The 25,591-nt window shown below is 39.9% G+C and overlaps 1 protein-coding gene across 3 annotated transcripts in view; it reads left to right on the forward strand.

Moving 5' to 3' along the window:
- Positions 1-25,591, forward strand: part of AFF3 (ALF transcription elongation factor 3) — a 560,304-nt gene that overhangs the window by 383,926 nt on the left and 150,787 nt on the right. For 2 of the 3 annotated variants that reach the window (XM_027128817.1, XM_027128818.1), the window contains exon 9: positions 14,005-14,058. The exons of the other annotated variant lie outside the window; for it this stretch is intronic. In XM_027128817.1, the coding sequence (XP_026984618.1) occupies positions 14,005-14,058 (54 nt within the window). The remainder of the gene's footprint in view (positions 1-14,004; positions 14,059-25,591) is intronic. 3 annotated transcript variants of the gene reach the window in all.

Here is a 25,591-nt window from a genome sequence, read left to right on the forward strand (position 1 = left end):
ATATCCTGCCTCTTGAACTAGAAACAGCAGAAATAAAGCCTGAGGCTGCAAGTATCCCTCTTAAAAGTGGAGAATTCTAAACTTGATCCTCCCAAAGCACCTTCTAACCGTGGTCTGTTATAATTAGGCAAGAGGAGCAGCTCATTATGAATAAAGAGCAGGGACTCAGGATGCCTTAGACTTGGGTAGCATTTTACAGTCTCTGTGTGGTATCCTATCTGAGCTTTATCTATGCAGACAGATAGGTAAGACAATATCCTTATTTCATGTATAAGGAATCTAAGGATCAGAAAAGTCATTCAACTTAAGTGAAAAAATTGGGACACACATCTTTGGATATTCAGCTTTTTTGGCCATTTACCATACTGAGGGGTCAGGGGATCTTAGGAGACAAAACAAAGTCATAAGTCAGAACCAAGGAGAAAAGTGGGGACCCATTTATTTGTTAAGTGGTAAGTGTATTAGTTTGCTAGGGCTGCTGTAACAAAGTAGCATAGATTGGGTCCCTTAAACAACTGAAATTTATTGTCTCAGTTCTGGAGGCTAGAAGCCCAAGATCAGTCATTAGGGTTTGTTTCTTCTGTGAAAGAAGGATCAATTCCAGACCTTGTCCGTTGTTTTGTAGATAAACATCTTCTCCCTGTGTTTCTTCACATCATCTTCCTTCTCTGCATCTCTCTGTATCCAAATTTCCCCTTTTTATAAAAATACTAGTTATGTCGGATTATCGCCCACCCTAATGTTCTCATTTTAACTTGATTACCCCGTGAAGATGCTATCAAAATAAAATCACATTCTGAAGTACTGGAGGTTAGGACTTCAACATATGGATTTTGAGAGGACACTCAACATTAAGGGTCAGAGCAATCAAAATGATTTAGAAGCCAGGTCAGGAGAATCAGGAGTATACAGATGCCAGAAGATGGAACAAGGTGGTAAAACAGACCAAAAATTATGAGCTCCATGGAAACCAAAGAGGTGAAGGAGAGCTGAAAACTGTAAATAACATACACACAGGCACTAGGAAAGATACCTCTTCTACATTTGTGGTTTGGTGGGACAGACTTGGCTTCAGTAATGCTTATACATCCCTCTGTCTGTATAGTTCCATGACCTGTGAGTCATTTCAAGCCATTTTTTGGTTTCAAACTGTAGTATAAAATTGAGAGTATCCAGACAGCTCATTTTCTGAAAAAGCATCTTTCCTCACTAGCCTCTTTTAAAAACGAGAGATTAGCATTGTTTGCAATGTCCAAGACATGGAAGCAACCTAAGTGTTCACTGATGGATGAATGGCTAAAGAAAATGTGGTATCTGTACGCAATGGAATATTATTCAGCCATAGAGGGAAATCCTGCTACTTGCGACAACATGGATTGACTTTGAGGGCATCATCCTAAGTGAAATAAGTCAGACAGAGAAAAACAAATACCATGTGACCTCATTTGTATGTAAAATCTTAAAAAAAAAAAGGGCTTTCCTGGTGGCACAGTGGTTGAGAGTCTGCCTGCCGATGCAGGGGACATGGGTTCGTGCCCCGGTCCGGGAAGATCCCGCATGTCGCAGAGCGGCTGGGCCCGTGAGCCATGGCCGCTGAGCCTGCGCGTCCGGAGCCTGTGCTCCGCAATGGGAGGGGCCACAACAGTGAGAGGCCCGCGTACCGCAAAGAAAAAAAAACTGGATGAAATATTTTTTACAAAACAAAACTATTTGAAGACACTAGAGGCTGATCAAAAGAAGGCAGAAATGTTGGCAACTTGATCCTTGAGAGAAAGAATTGGAATGCATGAGACCTACATTTTTACAGCTTCTCTCCTGAGGGCACTCCCCATTCCACCAAGAGTAACTACAACTCAAGGCCACAATCATATATTCTTGAAGTGTATGAGGATGGAGTTCAAGGCTGCCAGAGTGGCTGGGATTTAAGGGAAGAAATTCCAGAAAGGAGGCAGCCATAGAGAAGAGAGTTCCACTTCTGTATATAAATTCTCCTCCATGCTTGGGTGACTTCTAAACTGCATAGGTATGGGAGAAAGGCCAGTGAGCCCAGTGGAAAACAATAGCTAGAGAGCTGAAAAGCTGAGCATACATTTCAGTAGCTGCCTACTGCCTACAAAGATTGCCCGTAGAGTTTGGAATTTGAATCTCACCCAAGTTATAGGGACTTGGCAAACACTTACGTTTTTGTCTGAACCCTCAGAAAGGCCTCGCCTTAAGAATAAAGGATTCATCCTAAAACTAAGGGCAAAACCAAAGTAGATCATAACAAAGTGTAATCCTAAGCATTCACGAGTTCAGCTAGTAATTAGTCTGAAACAAAAATATTAACACTCTTTAAAGGAATAAAACAGATCTAGAGCCTCTATTACATGTCATTCATAATATTTATTATCTAATCAAAAATTAACAGATATGTATAGAAGTAGGAAATTGTTACTCATAATCAAGAAAAAATGTAATTGCTATAATAGAACTTGAAGTAACCTAAATGTTGGAATTTTCAGGCAATAACTTTAAAGCAGGTGTTAAAATATATTCAAGAATATAAAGGAAAACATGGTCATAATAATTGAAAGAAGAAGACCCTCAGCAGGGAAATGGAAATGATTAAGAAGAACCAAGTGAAAATTCTGGAACTGAAAAGTAAAATATTTGAAACAAAAATTTCACTGGATAGCCTTAGTGAAGAATGGAAATGACCAAATAAAGGGTAAGTAAACTTAAAGTCAGATCAATAAGCATTATCCAATATGAAGAACAGTGAGAATGAAGATTAAAAACAATAAACAGAACCTCAGTGAATTATAGGACAATATCAAGTAGTATAATATACATGTAATTGGGGTCTGAGAAGGAGAGGACAGAAAAAACAGATCAGAAAAAATATTCAAAGAGATAATGGCTGAAGGCATCCCAAACTGGCTGAACACATTAACTTACAAATGCAAGAAGCTTAACAAATCCTAAGCAGGATAAATAAAACAATACCACACCTTGAAACGTTATAGTAAAATTGCTAAAACCTATATTAAAGATAAAGAGAAAAATCTTGAACATTGCCAGAGATAAATGACATATTATGTAAAAGGTAACAGTGACGCAGTTAACCAAAGGATTCCCGCCATGAACAACAGAGGCTAGAATATTATTCAAAGACATCTTTAAAGTGCTGGAAGACAAAATAAAAACAATGAAATAAAAAAAAATAAAGAACTTTATCAAGCTAGAATTCTAAATCTAGCAAAAATATCCTTCAAAACAAGGTGAAATAAAGACATTTTTGGTTTTTCAAAATCTGAGAGAATTTATTTCCAGAAGGCCTGCACTACAATCAGTGATAAAGGAAATTTGTCAGGCTGAGGGGGAATAATATCAGGGGGAAGTTCAGACCTACACGAAGGAAGTATTTACAGGAAATGATAAATATATATGTAAATATAAAAGATTATGTAATGTAAAAAACAAGATACTCTTTTATGGGACTTATGATGTATGTAGATGTAAAATGTATGACAAAAATACCACAAAGGATAAGAGAGGGCAAATGGAATTGCATGACTCTAAGATTCTTACATTTTATGTGAAGTGATACAATATTAAATCCAAGTAGACTGGCAATAAGTTAAGGATGCATAGTGTAATAACCAGAAAAACCACTAAAAAAAAATACCAAAAAAAGCATAAATGTCATTGGAGGGATTAAAATAAAATACCAAAATAAATTAGATTTGAAAGACTGCCTACTGTCTATAAGATATACAATTTAAATATAAAAACACAGTAGGTTGAAGCCGGAAGAGGAAAAGATAGACTGTGTAAACCGTAAGCATAAGAAAGCTAGTGTGACACTATTAAACTACCAAACAGACTTCTAGACAAAGAGTATTAGAAGAGGTAAAAAGAACATTTTATCATGCTAAAAAGGTCAGTTAATGAGGAAAACAGACCAGTCATAAATATGTACGTATTTACTAAGAGATTATCAAAATATATGAAACAAAAACTGACAGAACAATAATAATAGAGATTTTTAACATCCATTTCTTCAGTAATCAGTAGAAAAATTAAACAAAATATTAGGAAGTATATAGAATATTTGAACATTATCAACCACTTTGACCTAATTGACATTTATAAAACACTACACCCGACTGGTGCAAGATATGTAATCTTATCAAGTACACATGAAGCAAGACCTTACTGTGCACAATAAAAGACATATAGATAAATTCCATATGATTAAAATCTTGCAGAATGTGTTCTGTGATCACAGCATGGTTATATTATAAGTCAATAGCAATGAAATTCTAGAAAATGCCTACTATTTGAAAGTTAAATAACATTTCTAAATAGTTTTTGAGTTAGAATAAATCACAAAGGAAATTAGAAAAAATTTTAACTGAATGAAAATGCATGTACAGTTTATGAAAATTTATGGGCTTTGCTAAAACAATACACACCAAAAAATGTATAGCTTTACATGACTAGAAAAGGACAAAGTTGAACATCAGTAATTTATGTTTCCACTTTACGAAGCCAGAAAGGAAGAATAAATTAAACCCACATCATTAGGAAGAAGTACATAATAAAGATAGGAATAAAAATTTTTAAACAATAGAGAAAATTAAAAAACCAAACTTTAGTTCTTTTAAAAATTTAGTAAAATTAACAAAACACTAACAAGTCTAATCAAGGAAGAGAGGAGGGAAACATAAATCACTAACATTAGCAAAGAAAGAGTGTGTATCACTATATAGCCTACAGAAGTTTAAACAACAGTAACTGGATATTATGAACTACTTTCTGCTAATTAATTTGACAACTTAGATGAAATAGTCAATTTCCTTGAAAAGTACAGTTACCATAAGTAACTTACCATAACTGCCACATGAAGAAATAGAATATCTGAATGACCCTATTGCTATTAAAGAAATTGAATTTGTAATCAGAACTTTTCCACAAAGAAAATTCCTCCAGAGGCAGGTGGTTGCACTGGTAAATTCCATCAAAACTTAAATAAGAAATGTTTTTACCAATGAAACACCGACAAATGAACTGCTAGTCTTATGCAAACTCCTTCAGAAAATAGAAGAGGAAGAAAAACTACCCAATTCATTGTATAAGGCCAGTATAACCTTGATACCAAAATCTGACATAAACCTTATAAGAAAAGAAAATTGTAATCCAATATCTCTTATAAACACTAAAAAATCCTTAATAAAACATTAGCATATATGTTCCAGTGATATATGAAAAGGACATTATTCATTATAACTAAGTAGGGTTTATCACAGGAATGAATGGTTGGCTTAATGTTAGAAGAAAAATTAGTGTAATCCACCGTATTAATAGAATGAAGGAGAAAACCATATGATCCTCTAAAAAAATGAAGGCAAAGCATTTGACATGATTCGACACCCATCCATGATTTTTAAAACTCTCAGCAAACTAGTACAAGAAGGGCATCTGACAAAGGGCATCTACCCCCAGACCTACTGCTAATGTCATATTTAATGGTGAAATACCAAACACTTTCCTCCTAAGATCAAGAACATAGCAGTAATGTCTGCATTTATCACTTCTAGTCAGCATTGTAGTTCTAGTCAGTACAATAAGGCAAGAAAAAGAAATAATAGGCATAAAGATTGAAAAATCTTTTGGAAAAATCTTTATGAATGATTGTTTATAGAGAAAATCCTAAGAAATTTAATAAACAACTACTAGAACCAATAAAAGAATTTAGCAGGGTCAGTTTACAAAAATCAGTTGTGTTTCTAATAGCAGTAAACAATTGCAAAATGAAATTTAAAAAGCAGTCCCATTTGCAATGATATAAAATACTTAATAAATTTAACAAAAGACATATAAGACTTGTACACTGAAAGCTATTAAACCTTGATGAGAGAAATTTTAGACTTAAATGGAGAGATGTTCATAAATTGGAAGGCTCCTAATGTTAATATGTCAGTTCTTCTCATAATGATATACAGATACAACACAGTGTTGATCAGAAGGCCAACAGGGCACTTTTCTAGAAAATGACAAGTTGATTCTAAAATTTTTATAGAAAAGCAAGGGTCCTAGGTAGCCAGAACAGTCTTGAAGAAGAGCAGGGTTGGAGGCCTTACAGTACCTGATTTCAAGACTTACTGTAAAACTAAAGTAATGAAGGTAGTGTGGCATTGACATGGACAGACAAATCAATGGAACAAAACAGAGTCTAGAAGTAGACCCACACATATATGGTCAACTGATTTTTGACAAAGACAAGTCTTCAACAAATGGTGCTGGAGGAACTACTGGGGGAAAATCTGAATCTCACTTAAGACACAATTGAGATGGATCACAGACCTCCATTTAAAGGCCCAAACTATAAAGCTTCTAAAGGAAAACATGGGACAATATCTTCACAACCTGCAATGATTTCTTACAGAAATCACAAAACCACAGAAAAGAAAAGAAAACCCCGATGAATTGGATTTCATCAAAATTCAAAACATCTGGTCATCAAAATGACAAGGCAAGACACAAACTGGGAGAATATACTTGCAATACATATATCTGACAAATAGTTTGTATCCAGAATGTATAAGGAACTCTGACAATTCAATAACAAAATGATAAAGACACAAATTTTTTAAATGGGCAAAGCCTCGAACAGACAAAGAAGATATACAAATGTCCAGTAAGGAACTGAAAACATGCATTTTACTAATAATATTCATCTTCAGGGAAATGCACATTAAAGCCACAATGAGATACCACTGTATATACCCACTAGAATGACTAAAATTGAAAAGACCAACACCACCAAATAGTCAGGAGATATGAAGCCATTGGAACCCTAGTGCATTGCTGATGGGAGCATAAAATGGCATAACCATTTTTTAAAACTGTTCCTTTTACACACATTTATTGCATTCCCCAGCAATTAGGCACACACTTGGTACTAGATCCAACAATTCCATTTGTAATTATCAGCATGGGAAAAAAAAGAAACGCATGTCCTTTAAAAGCTTAGTACAAGAATTTGGGCTTCCCTGGTGGCACAGTGGTTGAGAGTCTGCCTGCCGATCCAGGGGACACGGGTTCGTGCCCCGGTCCGGGAAGATCCCACATGGAGCCTGCACGTCCGGAGCCTGTGCTCCGCAACGGGAGAGGCCACAAGAGTGAGAGGCCCGCGTACCGCAAAAAAAAAAAAAAAAAAAAAAGATTAGTACAAGAATTTTAATAGCAGCTTTATTCTTAATAGTCAAAAACTGGAAACAACCCCAATATACATCAGCTGGTAAATGGATAAACAATCTTGGTATACTGGAATACTTTCCAATATATTGGAAACATAATGGAATACTTCTAATAAAAAACAAAGTCCCCAACTTGGTCTATAGATTCAATGCAATCTGAATCAAAATTCCAGCAAGGTATTTTGTGGATATCAACAAACTGATTTTAAAGTCTCATTGGAAAAGCAAAAGACATAGAATAGCCAATACAGTATTGAAGGAGAAGAACAAAGTTGGAGAACTGACGCTACCCGACTTCAAGACTTACTATAAAGCTACGGTGTTGGCGAAAGAATAGATAAGTCAATCAGTGGAACAGAATAGAGAGCCCAGAAATAGACCCACGTAAATATAGTCAGCTGGTCTTTGACAAAGGATCAAGGACAATACAATGGATAAAGATGGTCTTTAAAACAAATGGTGGTAGAACACTGCATATCCACATGCAAAAAAATGAATCTAGACACAGACCTTACACCCCTCGCTAAAATTAACCCAGAATGGATCACAGACCTAAATGTAAAACACAAAACTATAAAACTCCTAAAAGACAACATAGAAGAAAACCTACATGACCTTGACTATGGTGATGACTTTTTAGAGCAAGTGACTAAGGTAGTGCCTGCAGAGGAAGAGCAGACTGAGATCCTGTTAGTTTGTCATCTTCACTAGGAAAGTTCTAGGAATAAGGAGCAAATGGAGATTTCCAAGCTACAGCAAAGACCACAATTTCACAGGGTCACCGTGCCTGCTTAATCCAGATTTGCCCACCACTGGCAAGTCCACGCTTAAGTCAGAGGTCAAAAGTGTAGGCTTGCAGAAAACTCCTAACAGAGGACCTGTCTGCATTTGAACGAAGTACCTATTACTTTAAAGAATAAATGAGGATTCAAAAATGACCTTCATAAATTAAGGAAATTGGATTAAACACAAATAGTTAAACTTCTAGAAGAAAAAAATTAACAAAATGAAGCAGAAGGAAATGGTCTACCAGGTGTGTACATTGTACAGTAAAAGACTTGGAAACTCCTATAAGCTCAAACTGAATTAGAGCAGCCCATGAAATCTTATTTCTCCCAGGTTAATATAGCAGTTGGAAGTAATATATGGAAAGTGCCCATTACCTAGTAGGCACTCAGTAAATACTTATTACTGCATTTAATAGGATTCATGATTTAGAAAAGATAGAAAACAACCCTATCTCTGCAGTTGGTACAGATCAGAGCTTAATGAGAATTGTCATCTCTCCTTTAAAAAAGGTGACATACTTAGAAAGGGTTAAGTTTACAAAGGTCTTCTAGTGAAGCCGGAGCTGTGAAGAAGAACGCAGAGTGGTCAGTCTTCTCCAGACATGTCAGCCGGAATGAGCTCTTCTCCCAGCCTTCAGACAATAGGACCAGAGGCCAGCAGTGCATGGCTTTACCTCTCCCCAAAGGAGAATGCATAGCCAGGAGGTGGCTGGAGAATTCACCTCCACCACGGACTTCTAATTTTAAATGTCTTAGAAGACTTGGATATCACTGACTGATGGAACAGAGTGGGTCTAACGGTGATGCCCAAAGCTCCTTTCCAGATGTCTGATGTGCACCTGTGAGTCATTTATAAAGGTGAAAGGTGAAGCGTGTTTATATCAATGAAAAGTATTTACCTCCATCAGTTGAGGCTGCTATAACAAGCCACTGTAGACTAGGTGGCTGATAAACAGCAGAAACTTCTCTCTCACAGTTTTGGAGCCCAGGAAGTCTAGGATCAAGATGCCAGCAGATTCAGTGTCTGGCCCACTTCCTGGTTCGCAGATGGCCATCTTCTCGCTGTGTCCTCACATGGCAAAGAGCGGAGAGGGGAGAAGCAAGCTCTTTTGTGTCTCTTCTTATAAGGGCACTAATCCCATTTGTAAGGGTTCTACCCTCATGACTAATTACCTCCCAAAGGCCCAGCTCCTAATACCATCACAATGGGGGTTAGAATTTCAACATATAAGTTTGGGGGGAGGGGAACACAAACATTCAGTCCATAGTTATTTATTAAAAATATCTTATGCCCATTGTAGAATTATCTTAGGAAATGTTAAATATGGAGGGAAAATATACAGAGGAACGATTATGTGCTAAACATATAAAGAAATCTATCACTTACGCATGTGCTTTTAATAATAAGATTATACAAACTGATCATATAATAGGTTTTGGAATTTGAGAGATCAAAGTCGATCTGAGAACTGTTGCCAAAAGATGTTGTTTTTTTTTTCAGAGAAGTTTAAAACCTTCCTGATATTTATTTTGGCCATAGCAATGCGTGTCTAAAATGATGAACTGTGACTGTTCTTTTAGCCCACGAGGTACCTTCCCCAGAGACTTCCTTTCCGTATCTGTTTAAGTAATTTGCCAGGCTCCTGTCTGCTAGGAAAATGAGAAATCTAGTATAGACACTTTGCCTAGAGAAAATTGGCCAGATCCCATTTCTCCAACGCTTAGACACTAAGAATAAAAAATAACGTAGGAAGGGTCTCTAGGGCTCCTTGGACCCCCTTGTTATGTAGATGAACAAATTAGACCGAAGGCCTTTGAGAGGTATGGCTTGTCCAGTGGATAAGGAGGGAAGGCCTTGACCCAGCCTTCAAAGACCAACAAGTCCAGCTGGGGCTGGGCACCATTGCTGAAGGAAAAGAGAGGTGAGAAGGCTGTCAGTTTTACCTGAAAAGGAAATTAGATGTTGCTGTTGTGTTGGTTATACCGTCAGATTAAAACAGCAAACAGATCCAGGAATGTAGATTGGAAATTATGGCATCACAGAACAAGACTGCAAACCTTATCTTTCATGTTCGTACACCAGACTGGAAGGCCCATGGTCCCAGAGGTCATAGAAGAAAATTCTTCAGCAAAACTAGGAAGTCTGTTCCCCTCTCTTGTTCTGTTCCCCTAGACTGATGCTTTCTCTTTCCTCTACACCTGGACTCCATCCAAACATACCTCTCCTCAAGGTGTCATCTAGGTCAGCATTTCTCAAGCTTTTTTGGGGTAATTTAAAGGGTTTTAATTTTAATTGTGAAAAAATATGCATAGCATAAAATTTATAGTCTTAACCATCTTTAAGTGTGCAGTTCAGGGGCATTAAGTACATTCACATGTTTGTGGCTCCCATCACCATGAAGTATTCCCAGAACTCTTCATCTTCTCAAACTGAAACTCTGTCCCCATTAATAGGCCAAATTAATAGATTGCCATAGCTAGTAACTCTCCATTTCCTCCTCTCTCCAGCCCCTGGCAACCACTACTCTGCTTTCTGTCTCTCTAATTTTGACTACTCTAGGGACCTCATATAAGTGGAATCAGACAGTATTTGTCCTTTCGTGTCTGGCTTATTTCACTTAGCATTATGTTTTCAAGGTTCATCCATGTCATAGCAGGTGTCAGAATTTCCTTCCTCTTTAAGAAGGCATTTTCTTTCTTTTTAAAACTGAATAATATTCCATTGTGTGTATAGACCTTTTCTTTATCCATTCATCCATCCATGGACATTTGAGTTGCTTCTACCTTTTGGCTGTTGTGAATTACGCTGCTAGGAACATGAGTATACAGATATCCCTTCAAGTTCCAGCTTTCATTCTTTGGAGATCATTCCCATCACAAATTTTCAAATATAACCTACCCAGTCCGCCATATGTCACATCCTACGAGAGTGTATGTTTCAAACAACAGTGTCACAAAACAGGACCCACCATGACGCTGACATTTTCTTTTTTTTTGTTAATATTTTTTAAATGCAGGTCACATTACATAAATTCATTTTTGGTCAACCCATGTTCACAAAACACAGTAGACGTTACTGACCAACTAACGAGATAGCTTGTGCCACGGGAGTCAGGAACAAAAAGGAAACCACCTGTAGGGGCCCTGCAGTGTTTCTGACCCCGACTTGGTCACCTGATGAAGATGATTTCTTCTGTCCTCCCAATAGCCTGGAAAGGAAGTTCTTATTTCCTGTTTTACAGAAGAGGAAATCAGGGCTGAAAGAGCATAAGAAGCTTGTCCAAAGATTTGCCTCCAGTGAGTCCGTCGCCTCTCCCATCTGCCACGGGCCATCTCTCTGGCCCACGCTGCCTGACAGGCTAGTTTATAGGGTGCCTGGTAGGACTCCCCTCAGCGGACCCAAGGCATTCTATTAGGGCCAAGGAAAGCTTTAGCTCAAGGGAGTGACAACTCAGAAAATTTCAGGACCCATTCACAGGCTCAAGAAGTAGGTATTTGGGGTGTATGCCATGCAGGCAGGGTTAGTTTTCACCAACCCCTAACTAGACCACAGAAGCCACTGCTTCCTTCACTTAATGATTCAGGTGGACAGTATCTGAAAGTGAGTTTGGCACGTTTGCAAAGAGCTCTTTCAGTCCAAAGAGACATTCACTAATAAACTGGAGCTCCTCTGTATTCAGTGTGACTGTAGCAGATGGCAGCGTTTTTCTGAGTCACTCTGGCCAAGGGAGCCTGTGGTAAATCAATAAATATTACCATATGTATTGATTGCAGTGCGTAATCAATAAATATTGCCTGACATTAACAGGCTGATTATGCTTCCTCCAAGTGTTTTCTTTCATAAAGCTGCTTCACACTCTTGTGTTGAAGCCTGGCCCAGCATTTAGAACATAATACTTATTCAGTAAAAGATTATTAGTGTGAGTAAATGAACGAATGCAGGATAACACAGAAGATGTCTGGAATATATCCGCTGTGCATTTCGTGTATCTTCTTTCAGAAACGCCGTTAGCTTGATTTGTGCTTTCTTTTCTATGGATTTTAATTAGATATAAATCTGCAAAATGCAGAGCTTGTATATTTACAAACTGAGTTCTCCCCCGTCCCTCCCACCCCCAGATCACAGATTCTCTTTGCACCCCTATGCCTGTAATGCTGGTCCCCTCTCAGGCAGCCTAGTACCAAAATGCTACTCCCCAAGCACTCAATGTCTATCTTGTGTCAGGCACTCTGCCGGACACGTTGTCTTATTTCAGGCTCACAACAACCCAGTGAGGTGACATTACTACATCTCATATTACAGAAGGGATAATCGAGGTTTCAGTGAGTGAGACCTCACAGTTGGCAGTGGCAGAGCTGAGATCCCAGCTGGGTCAGAGCCACTTGGAGCCGCTGCTTTAGGTCTGGTGCAGAGGGCGCACGGACTAGAAGAGATACTAAGGAAGAAATTCTGTTTCTGAGCAGAGGGCTGGCGTCTCCCTTCAAGCCCTGAATATCTGCTCTCCTTCCATAGTGTCGAGAGCATTGCAGCCCACAGAGCCTGTGAGGAAGCTTGCGGAAGGAGACAGGAGGAAGCCTGGTTACAGGCGATGAGTCAGGGTGGTATTTCTGCCTGGTGATGGAGGTCTTGGAAGTAGTAGAGGCTGGAGTCTGGAATTCATCTGACAGTCCGAGTAGCTGGCAGAAGTCGAAGGACAGCTCCCCGGCCCCGGCCCACCTGCTCACCTCAAAGGGCCTTCTGCTGTTGGCAGAGTGTATTTTGGTAAAGCAGTGCTCACGTGATCCCCACAAAAACATGTAAAATATTTAAGCCTCTGCCCTCGGGGCTCTGCCACAGAGAATTCCATCTCCACTCTGAGCTTCTTAAGTGACTGAAATATACAAAGAGACAGGGACTGTAGGGATAATGGGCAGATGACCAAGCATTCACACACACGTGCGCACTCACCCTTCTGTGTTAAGCAGGCCATTCCTGCTTGAAAGATGAGGGCTCCGTGGGATTTAAAGCATTTCTTTCAAACAGTACCAGTGTCAGTATATCATGATGAAGAGGTAGCAAATACTAACTATAAGCCAGACTGTGTACTAAATGCTTTCTAAAAATAGGAGAGCTGTATAATATAACAGTAATGCAGGGACAGGCGGTGTAAACGGAACACAGGATCACCCTGCAGATGAATCCATTCTTTGAATCCTCATAGCAACTGGGAACCGTTGACAGCATTAGAACCTCCCTTTTTATAGATAAAGAAACCGAGGCTACAAGAGCTTACACAGGTGGTGTGGCCCAGCCAGGATATTCCCCTACAGTTGTCTGACTTGAAAGCCCCCTTTCTTCGATGCCGCCTTAAACTGCAGACACGTGCGCTGCGCCGTCGTGTGGATCTAAGCAGTGCTGGGCTCAAAACACAGACAAAGTTACGAGTGACCAGATGGCAGGAAACCCAGCGAATGGAGACTATTTCATTTGAAAGTCTGTTTAACACTAAAGCTAGAGGGTTGAGTTAGATGAATTGGCTTGGAGGGATGGGGGAGAGAGTATTATTCATTTGCTTTTGGAGTTTTGGCAAGTAAGGAAAATAATAAGCAGGGTGAGACAAGAAAAACAAGCACTAGTTGGATAGAACTGGTAATCGTATAGCCTCACTTCTTGAAACAGGATGATGTTACTTTCACTCAACCCCAGAAGCAGATTACTCTGAAAACAGAGGATTTTTTAATGGTTAAATACGTAAAATATCATTGTTTTTAATTTTGAAAAAAATAGATATTATCCATTTGACCACAAGAAAAAAACTCTTTTTTCTCATGAGCCAATTGTAAAAATGGAGACGTTCTCTAACTTTGTGAGTTTTGTTTTCCTATTGACAGTTTTGACTAGGTCGTATGACTCTCGCTCCTTAAGTTTACTGAGCATTTATTATGTGCTAGGCACCATTCTAAGCATTTTACTCATATTATTCTCACAGCTCTCTGGGATGGTTATCCCCATTTACTGATAAGGGAAATGATGCACTGAGAGGGTAAGTAACTGGCCCAGAGTCACACAGCTAGTGTGTGACAGAGCTGGGATTTGAACTCATTTTGCCTCCTGAGTCCATGCTTTTAACCTCGCTTCTATACAGCCTTCATTTCAGCTATTAGACTTCAAATTACTTCCAAATACTGAATATTAATGTGTCTCTGAACAAGAGAACAGCATTTCTGAATTGTGTGATACCCCTGGGTATACTCAAGATGTTGAAAAATACACTTGAATTAATAATTAGCATAGGGCTTCCCTGGTGGCGCAGTGGTTGAGAGTCCACCTGCTAATGCAGGGGACACGGGCTCGTGCCCCGGTCCGGGAAGATCCCACGTGCCACGGAGCGGCTGGGCCCGTGAGCCATGGCCGCTGAGCCTGCGCGTCCGGAGCCTGTGCTCCACAACGGGAGAGGCCACAACAGTGAGAGGCCCGCGTACCCGGAAAAAAAAAAAAAATTAGCATAATTAAGATTTTAATCTTATCTGTAAATGTCTGTAGCATATCATTATTTTTACCTTCCCCTTACAATGTCCAAGAGGTGATCATTTCATTACATTTTGAAGTACGTTTGAATTCTGTTGTTTTTTCTAATAATACTGTTACCAATCATGCTACACAGCCTCAGAGTAAGAACAGCAGAGAGTTCAGTGCCTTTGCAAGTACTAAATTTGAGGTTCAAATTTTGAAGAAAAGTGAGCCATTAAAACTTGAATATTTGTACGGTTTTTGTTGCTTGGACTAAAATTGCATGTTTCCTGAGGGACCGATTTTGCAAGTTCTGGATTCGGGTGGTGCTGGGTTAGCCCTGAAACCCTGGCTGGACTTCTTCAGTATCGAGATGTGATATCCTCTGTGGAGCTTTTAGTAAAACTTGATTGATCAAAAATAAATTGAAGTAATGCCACAGAAAATGTTACACCTAGACCAAAAGCATTCAGGAGGACGGGAATGGAAATGTCTCTTCTTCCAGTTGTTGTAAATAGATGTCTTTGTTGTTTCATGTCCCTCTGTTTAGCCTCCAAACTAGGACTGCCAGATTAAATACCAGACACCCAGTTCCATTTGAATTTCAGATGAACAAGGAATAGTTTTTGAGTGTAAGTATGTCTCATGCAGTATTTGAGACATACACTAAAAAAAAGTTTTTTACCAGAAATTTGAATTTCACTGGTGATCCTGTATTTTTTTTAAATTATTATTAATTAATTAAATTTTGACTGTTGGGTCTTTGTTGCTGTGTGCGGGCTCTCTCTAGTTGCAGCGAGCGGGGGCTACTCTTCGTCGCAGTGCACGGGCTTCTCACTGTGGTGGCTCCTCTTGTTGCGGAGCACGGGCTCTAGGCACGCGGGCTTCAGTAGCTGTGGCTTGTGGGCTCTAGAGCGCAGGCTCAGTAGTTGTGGCACATGGGCTTAGTTGCTCCGCGGCATGTGGGATCTTCCCAGACCAAGGCTTGAACCTGTGTCCCCTGCACTGGCAGGCGGGTTCTTAACCACTGCGCCACCAGGGAGCCCCAGGATTCTGTATTTTTATTTGCTAACTCCAGCAACCCTGCCAAATCTCACATAGACTGTAGGGCCAAGTGGATTTTCATTTAAATCCATAATTTATCAAAGAATAGAAGAGAGACAGGGTGAGGAAGGGAGAGAAAAGAGAAGGGAGAGGAGGTAAAGTAATAGGAGAAAGAGAGAAAGTAAGAATGAATTTGGGCAATCCGCCAAGTAAAATAACTAACATTTTGCAAGAAAGAAATTCTAAAACAGGTCATAGGATGGAAAAAGTCTGTTTCACAGACTCTTTGGCCTGAACATTGGCCAAAAAAAAAAAAAAAAAGGCATCCTATTAACATCTGAATACCAAAGCTCATCCAGGAATGGAAAGATTTGGAATTTGAAGGTTCTTAGCTTTCAACTTGGTTAGAATACCCCAATTCTTTATTAATTGCAAGGAGGATTTTGTTTTTTCAGTGAGATGCTTCGGTAATTCGATATCAAAGAAAGCTAGCTAATTTCCGTTTATGTTACTAAGATGCATTTGAAACTTCGCGGGTCGTGTTTTGTTTGCTTGCCTTGCGCTGACATGCAAAAAACTATCAGATGCCTGATAGGAGAATTTACCTCTGTTTAAAAATCACACAGTTCTGCTGTGAAGCATGAAGATGGATTTTTTTTTAAGTGAAAAAATATTAACTGACAGCTCAAGACAGGTTTTTTTCTTTAATCTCTAACCAGACAAATTACTATAAGCAAGAACCCTCTTGCCTTAATCCTGGACACGTCACAGATGTGACAGTGTTCTGTAGGAGATGGCTTTTTAACTGTGGATGAGGGAAAATAACCTTTGGAATTTTTAGGATGTTATTACAAGCAAGTTTACTAGTTTTTGACTTACTAAGCCACAGCTGGAGCCAGCCTTCATCGGGGTAAGAATATTTTCATGCTGCTATTATATCGTTCGTATTTCAAGTGTAGGATTATTACATTGGGGGGAATATGGCCTTTGAGGCTTGTACTGTCTGTTGAGAATGCAAATGTGAATGTCCTATAAAAAGAGAGAAACTGACTGCTTCCGTCTGTGCCGTAAACTTAAAGACTCCAACAGATGAGGTACTGGGGCTGCTGGAGCAGGAATTGGATCACACCACCATTTTGGATAAAAGAAAATGTTGTATTTCTCTGGGAGGCATTAAAAGAGCTGGGCTTGCAGCCTCCCTCAAAGCCAAACAATTATGTGTCAGGTTCTCATTTCTGTAGTTGTTGTTGTATTGTTGCTGCTGCTTAAAAAAAAAAAAAAAAAATCGACAGAAGAGGGCAAGGAATTTTCAGACCAAATTAATTATGAATCTGCTTGATCAGATTTTGTTTCGAATTAATGAAACATGAACCATCGTTGCTTTTTCTACCACCTTGTCTCCATTCTGCATCTTACTGTTTCTTTCATAAGGTACAGTGTGTCATTAGTTCAGAGAAAGAACAATGTTATTCTATATGCTTTCCCTTAAAGAGACTTCAAAAAATTCCAGTGTCTCTCCAAATAGCAGAGATGACCTCCCCACCAGCCTGGCTGCCTGTGGAAATGCACTGAGAAGCCACAGGGAATCATATCGTCCACCTGTGACAGCCAGGCTAGGAGCAGGTGCTGTTTTGATAGGAAAAATGTCCAAAGGAAATTGCCAGGTGATATCAACAACAGAGAACCAATCTGCATGGCGACTTCAGCATCCTTTCCAACCAGGTGGCTTTTTCAATCCCATTTCTTGACCGTGTTTCTTAACCAGGGTGCCCACCTGGGGAGCTCACCTGGGGAGCTTTTAAAAATATTAATAGCTGTGCTCTGCAGAGTCAACGTCTGCCCCCCCCACCATGATTTTGATACACGTCTTTGGTTGGAAACATACTAGGAGGTCTCAAACCCAGCTAACCATCAGAATCACTGAGGAGCCTTTAAAATTCAGGTTCCTGGGCTCCCTCCGCCAGAAATTCTTATTTAGTGGGGCTGGGTTGAGGCCTAGGAATCTGTATTTTTTAACGTTCCCAATTAGTGTTGCTGATTAGTCAGATTTGGAAACCCCCTTTGCCCCAACTGAATTACATAAATTTCATTGAGAAAAGCATTTTGGGTTAAAAAGAAAATTAATCATGTGTACAGAGCCTTTAGAGCAGCATCCTATACTTTCATTGTTTTCACCTTCAGTTTTCCCTAGCTACGTGCCTCCCTGCTTCTCTCCCATCCCGGAGGAAGAAATGCCTGATCCTTTTCTCCTCTGGTTCCCTGACCTCATCTCCTCCCTCCATCCTTCTCCAGGCCTGGCTTGTTCTTTCCTTAGGTACTCTTCCTCCTACAGCATACTCATATTTTCCCAAACTAAACGAAATCCCCACACCCATCAACCATTGTAGCTGCTGAGCTCTGGAAGTCGTTCTCTCTCTCCCAGTCCTTGAACCTCTCGTGGGCCCTGCTTTCTGGCCACCTGTCCACTGCATCTGGTTTCGGGCATCTGTACATGTGGGCCACCATGATCTGCTTGTCATCGGGCCAAACCAGTGGCCCTTTCCCAGTCCTTAACTTCCCTGATGTCTTGGCCGCCTGTGACCTGTCAATCATGCCCTCTTTGAACCATCTACTCTTTGTCTGTCATCTGACTGCACTCCCTTGGTTGTTTTGTTTTGGTTTTTTACCAGGGTTCAATCTTTGGTCTGTTTCTTTTTCTCTGCATCCTCCTCATGGTGAGCTCATCCACTCCTGCCGCTTTCACTCTCATCTCTGTCCAGGAGCCTACTGCATTGAGATCCCTAACTGCGATGTCTTCCTTGAGCTCCTAACCAGTCTTTACAGCCAGCCACTGAGACCTTAGATCCTACATGTTCAGAATCTCACATTCCTCTCGCCCCTCCCCCCAGCTCTTTCTCTTATTCACCTACTTTTCTCAGTGCTGCCTCACAGACTCAAAACCATGGACTTTCTCTCCTTCCTTAGCTCCAGAGCCCAATCACTTGCTGTATCCTATCACGTTCTATTTTTGCAGCCTCTCCTACCTAATTCTATTCCTTTACATCTCCATGGCCACACCTTTGTTCATGCCTTCCCTGCTTCATTCCCAGCCCTCTGTAGAAGGCTGATCTCCCTGCTACCCATTTCTTCATTCCAACTATATGATTAATGTATCTAGAGTACAGTTCTGATCATGCCAAAATGTGAGTTAGCCAGGTATTAGCACACTGACCTAGGAACATAATACATTCCATGATACAGAACTGCTAGAAAAGCAATAAAGGGCAAGAAACATGATTAGTTGCTTGTTGGTTTTAATTTCCAGAATTCAGAGGTAGTATAGAAACCAAATTCTGAAAGTGGAGTAGCTCTCCATGGTGGGATCCGTACCTTCTGAGACAAGTACTTCATTTTACCCAACTACAGCCACAGATGTGACACTGTATATTGATACTGACCATCTGCCTAGGGCTTTTAGACAGATGTTCAGACATCTGCGGTCTGAACTATAGTGGATGGTTATATCCTTATGTTTCTTTAAACTGCATTGATGGGCATAAAGGAGGGTATGTTATGTGCGGTACCTGCAAGCTCGTTGCCTGTACAAATAGGGTGTTACTAGTACAAGAATGGCTTGAGACCTCAAGGTCATACCTGAAGTTCAGGGACCACAGGGCTTTATATTTTGGACCCAACCTTCTAAAACTCTATTCTTATCCCAGGTTAACTGTTGTAGTTTTCATAATGGAAAGGATAAAGGGACTTTAATAGAGGTAACTTTTCTATACTTCAAAGTGGATACCATTAGGCTGTGATAAGTTATCTATGTGTATGGCATTACCTAAAGCAACCCGTAAGGAATCTATACAAAGCAACATACTCAAAAACACTATAAATAAATTAAAACAGAGCTCTGAGAAAGGTACTAGTAAGCCATATGAAGGCCAAATAAAAGAGGAATAAGAAGCCAAAGGAAAAAAATAGTATACAATGGATAATATGGCAGACTTATACTCTAATATTGTCAATAATTACATTCAATGTAAATGGTCTACATACAGCAAGTAAAACATAGAAATTGGTAGAGTGGATTTTTTTTTAATGACCCAACTCTTTACTGTCTACAAGAAACTCACTTCAAACATAATGACATGGGTAGGTTAAAAGTACAGATGTCAGAAAATACATCATGCAAAAAGTAATAAAAAAATCAAGAGTGGCTATATTAATATAAAAAGATTTTACAGCAAATAAAATTACTAGGGACAAAGAGGAAAATTATATAAAGATAAAAGGATCAACCCAGCAAGAAGATATACCAATCAGAAATGTGTGTGGAGAAACAACAGCGCTTAAAAATAAATGAATCAAAAACTGATAGACCTGAAAAGATAAATAGACAAATCCACAGTTATAGTTAGGGACTTCAAAACCCTACTTTCAGCAATTAATAGACTACTAGACAGGAAATCAGCAAGGATATAGACGAACTGAAAATACCATCAAACAGGATCTAATCGATATTAATAGAACACTTAACCCAACAACAGTAGAATACACATTCTTTTCAATCTCCCATGAAACATTCACCAAGATAAGCCTGATTGTGGGACATAAAACAAACCCTAACAAATTTAAAAGAATTGAAATCATATACAGTATGTTCTCTCACCATAACAGAATCAAACTAAAAATCAGTAATGGAAAGATAACATGAAAATTTCCAAACACTTGGAAATTAAACAGCACACTTCTAAATAACCCATAGGTCAAAAAGGAAATTTATAACATACATAGAAAGAAATAAAAATGACAACACACCAAAAAAAAAAGAGACAGCACAGCATATCAAACTTTGTGGGATACAGCTAACAGTACCAAGATGGAAATTTACAGCACTAAATGCTTACAGTAGACTTGAGTAAAGATCTGAAATCAGTTAGCGAAATCCTACTTCAAGAAACTAGGAAAAGCAGAGCAAAATAAAGCCAAGGCAAGCAGAAGAAAGGAAGTAATACAGCTAAGAGCACAAATCAATGAAATTGAAAACATGAAAACAATAGAGAAAATTAATAAACAAAAGCTGATTCTTTGAAGAAATTAATAAAGTTCTAGCAAGGTTGAAGATAACAAGAGAGAAAACACAGGTCAAGAGTGAATCGAAGGAGGGTTTCCCTGGTGGCGCAGTGGTTGAGAGTCTGCCTGCCGATGCAGGGGATACAGGTTCATGCCCCGGTCCAGGAAGATCCCACATACCGCAGAGCGGCTGGGCCCGTGAGCCATGGCCACTGAGCCTGTGCGTCCAGAGCCTGTTCTCCGCAACAGGAGAGGCCACAACAGTAAGAGGCCCACGTACCGCCAAAAAAAAAAAAAAAAAAAAAGAGTGAATCGAGGGATAACAGTATAGACCCTGCAGATGTCAAAAGGATAAGGTAATGCTATGAACAGCTCTACACACATAAAGTTGATGGCTTATGTGAAATGGACCAATTCCTTGAAAACAACAAATTACCAAAACTCAGCCAAGTTGAAATGCTTAACCTGAATAGCCCTGTAATTATTAAAGAAATTTACTTTGTAGTTTAAAAGTTCCTTCCCCCACCAAAAAAAAAATCTCTAGGCACTGATGGTTTCACTGCAGAATTTTACCATATATTTAAAGAAGAATTAACATTAATTTTATACAATCTCTTCCAGAAAAAAAAAGGAGGGAACACTTCCCAAATCATATGAGACCATTTTCCTGATGCCAAAACCAGACAAAGACAAAACAAAAACAAAATAACAGACCAATATCCCCCATGAACTTAGACATTTTAAAAAAAAGTCCAAGAAAATTTTAGCGAGTTGAATCTTACAATGTATAAAAAGACCATGACCATGACCAAGTGAGATTTATTCCAGGTGTGCAAGGCTGGTTCAGTATTTGAAAATCAACCATTGTAATCTACTATAGCAACAGGCTAAAGAAGAAAAGGCATATGATCATATCAACTGATAAAGAAAAAGCATTTGACAAAATTTAACACACATGCATTATAAAAACTCTCAGTACACTAGGAAAAAGGGGAACTTCCTCAACCTTGTAAAGAACATCTGCAAAACACAGCTAACAGCTAACATCATACTTAATAGTGAAAGAGTGGATGCTTTCCCTCTAAGACTGAAAGCAAGATAAGGATGTTCACTGTCACCACTCTGATTCAGTATCATACTGGAAGTTCTAGCCACTGCAATATGGCAAGAAAAAGAAATATAAGGCATACATATTGGAAAAGAAGAAATAAAACTGTCTCTAATTGAAGACAACATGCTTGTCTCTGTAGAAAATCCCAAAGAATCTACCAAATAGAACTAATAAACAAGTTCTGAAGTATTATAGGATACACGATCAACACACTAAAATCATTTGGATTTCTATATGCTGACAAGTAGAAACCAAATTTAAAACTTCAATACCATTTACAGTTGCTTCACAGAAAATGAAATACTGAGGTGTAAATCTAACAAAACATGTACAGGGGCTCTATGATGAAAATTATAAAATGCTGATGCCTAAGTGCCTCAAATGTTCCCATGAGATATCTACAAATGTGTCTCTATCAGCACCATGGGGAAGTCTGTCCTAGCAGAAGAGTGCTAACTCTGATCTATAGTGAGCCTTGGAAATTGCTGGGTAAATATGTAAAAGATTAAGTGCTTAAATGGATAAAAATTATTGGCAGCATGGATACTGATATAAAAGTTTTCCACTGTCTCAATATCAAAAGCCCAAGAATGCCAGATTCCCAAAGTGAGTCAGAGTGCTTGGGTTGTTTTGCACGAATGCAGCCAGCCAGGATCAACACCCTTGGAGTAGAGCTTGAGGTAGAATTTCCAAATCCTACAAACATTATGGTGACAGCCACCCAGCATCCGAACGCTGGGCAGTCCAAGGCATGAGTCACAGGCAGATTCTTGGACAGTCAGCAATGAAGAGATGCCCAGCTTGGCCCCAGCACTCCATCGTTAGCGGTGTCAGAAGACACGTAGCCATGGGGTGGAGAAATGAGCTAAAAAAAAATAATAAGCTGCTAAAATAGTAGTCCAAAGGCAAAGAGGAGAGATGCCTGGCTGGAGATTGTTGTTGCTTAGATTAGATGAGTTTTCAAGCTGGAAAGAAGTTTAGAGATTGTCTGGTTCTTGGAACTTTGGGTGAGGTACAGGAACAGCCTAGCGCTCTGCCATTACCCAATCCTGCAGATGATACACACTTGGAATTCTATTTTGAACAGGCTGGGAATATACAGAGAAGCTTTAGAGGAAAAAAAAACCCAGGTATAGAACATTATAGATGAGAGTTTATGATACAGGCAGTAGATATATTAGCAGCATGCAAATTCAGTCAGATATTTGTTTACTACTGTATTTATGTACATTAAAAAAATGTTTTTCAAAGCACTTTCCATTCTACTGTATCACGTTGTCTTCAAAAACAAGGTATAAAGAAGGCAGGATTGGGTTCTTTATTCCCATTATAAAGAAGCCACCGGAAAGTTTATGGCTAAACAGTTAACATCAGAGCCAGGAGAAGTCAGATCCTCGGGTCTTCCGGTCCTCAGCTCTGAACACCTGGCAGAGCTGTCAGACCCTGAAAACAGTTACTGGGACCTGGGTCCTTACTAGGACCTATTTTTCTCTTCTTTCCATCCCAAGGGCCTTTCTTCCAGAAGAGAATGCCTTGCTTATTTAAAAGAAAAATAGTCTTTACGGTAGAAGTATGTCCAGAAACCTAACTTGTCATCTTAGTCACTGCTTTCTTACTACATTTTCTCTGTAGACCTGAAACTTGCATATTTTATTTCTCTGAAAAAAAAAAACAAACCTCTGAGCTCTTAACAGTTGGTCTTTGAATTGGAAAGTCTTTTTCTGTGTAGAATGTCCACAGTCCCAAACACACACACACGTGCACGCACCACTCCCCACATCCAGGTCAGGCATGGGCAGAAGGCCATCTCATGCCACAGGCAGGGCCACCTAGCTAAGTAGGTGGCAGGACCCCACACGGCACTGAGAATTCTCAAATCTGCAGGAACCTGATCTGAACTCTTGTGAAATGCCCTCTCACCAGCTTTCCATTCCTTCTTCTAAATAGTTTCTGCTTAGGAAGAGCCAGGTGGGCTTTATTTCCTTGGTATGGGAAGAAAAGTTGAGTTGAGAGACCTGATGCTTTCAAATCTTCATGGCATGGCAGGGATCTCGGAAGAAATAGATGGTGGAAGAGCAGAACAAAGGTAGCAGAGAGGCTGGCCAGCTCCTTCTCCACGGCTGTCAGTAATCCCACCAGAACACAGAGATAACATGCTGTGTCATAAGATGTGCAGACTTTTCGTTAGTCCAAGTTCTGGGCTTCCAGAGACTGTGTGTCCAGTGCAGAAGAAGGAGGAACAACATGGAACAGTAATAAGCGAGACTTGATTCTCTTTCTCTTGTAGAAAACAAAGTGGAGGTAGATATAACTGTGCAGGTTGCTGACACTCTGGGTTCTTAGACCTTTTCTATGAAATGCAACTAAAAGTTTCAATAACAACAGCACAGGATAAACTTGGCTTGAAATTGCGTAGTCTTTGGCTGAGATGCAGTGATTTTAGCTTCCTGCATGTAAACCACCCGAGCCTTGATGCTGTGAGATGATGGGACGCCGGTGGGAGGGCGTTGGAGGAAAATGAAGGGATATCGATGAAACTTTTTATAGCTCTTCCGAGCAGCCAAGATTTTAGGTGATTGTATGTCAGATTGACTTCCCAGGCAATTCACCTAGGAATTTTATCTACACCCCTCACCAAAAAACAATCAGCTTTGTTTGAATGGGTTTGGATGGCTAGCTGCTTTGGGGGCCATCCGTCCGTGAGGAGTGGATGCCTCCTTGGGAAAGCTGAGCAAGTATTAGGATGACTCATTGTTTAGTAAGTGCCCTGTGGGCGTGGTTTGGGGTGTCTCCACACACACGAGTAATCTCTTCACAGATTCTGGAGAGGTCTTTAGCCGTGTAAAAACGACTCTGTGGGCTTCCCTGGTGGCGCAGTGGTTGGGAGTCCGCCTGCCAGTGCAGGGGACACGGGTTCGTGCCCCGGTCCGGGAGGATCCCACATGCCGCGGAGCGGCTGGGCCCATGAGCCATGGCCGCTGAGCCTGCGCGTCCGGAGCCTGTGCTCCGCAACGGGAGAGGCCGCAACAGTGAGAGGCCCGCGTACCGCAAAAATATATATATAAAAAAAAAACACGACTCTGTGATGGGTCTTTATTTTGGCAGATACTTTATTTCGACTTCCATCAGCTCCCTTATTTTATGGCATTCAAGCACTTATAAGTGCTCACAAAGTCTCAGGATTAATCATTCCAAATGAAATCCCATCTCTTACCAATAAAAAAAAGCAGTGAAAATGTAGGGCTGTGTTGTTAGTTTGAGAAATCTGTTCATTACGGTTGTTGGAACTAAACATGTTCATTTATAATGAAAAAAAGTGGGGGCAGAGGTAACCCTACCTACTCCATCCTGTGTAGCTACAGGCAGGCATGTAAACTCAGAGTTTTTACAGGAAAACCCACATCCCAGATTTTCCCTTGCAGTCTCAGGACAGACTTCCAGCCTCTCAAAAGATGTAGCTGGAGAAGAACATGTTTATGCTCATAGATACAGGCACCTGGTCTAAATCCCCTCGTTGTTGGGAGGCTAATGAATTACCTGAGTCAGTTTGTCCAGAGCTGTAAGCGTTCAGTCTACAAGGGTCCCACTTGGGAGACTCACTCAGCAAAGAGCTGAGGGTGGGACCTGAGCCGCCCAAGGCCCCACTGGGGAATCTAGGGCTGCACTGCCCAGTCCAGCAGCTACCAGGCACAGGCGGCTGTCGAGGTGTGGAGAGTCTGGACCGAGATGGCTGTTAGTGTAAGATACACACGGGATTTCAGACACTCCATACCAAGGGGAGAAAAAGTAAAAGGTCTCATTAGTAACTTTTTATTGATTACATGACAATATTTAGGGTGTATTGGCTCAAATAAAA

This window comes from Aethalodelphis obliquidens, unplaced genomic scaffold (genome assembly GCF_003676395.1).
Source record: "Aethalodelphis obliquidens isolate GAN/ISIS:26980383/991018 unplaced genomic scaffold, ASM367639v1 scaffold35, whole genome shotgun sequence".
Lineage (NCBI taxonomy): Eukaryota > Metazoa > Chordata > Mammalia > Artiodactyla > Delphinidae > Aethalodelphis > Aethalodelphis obliquidens.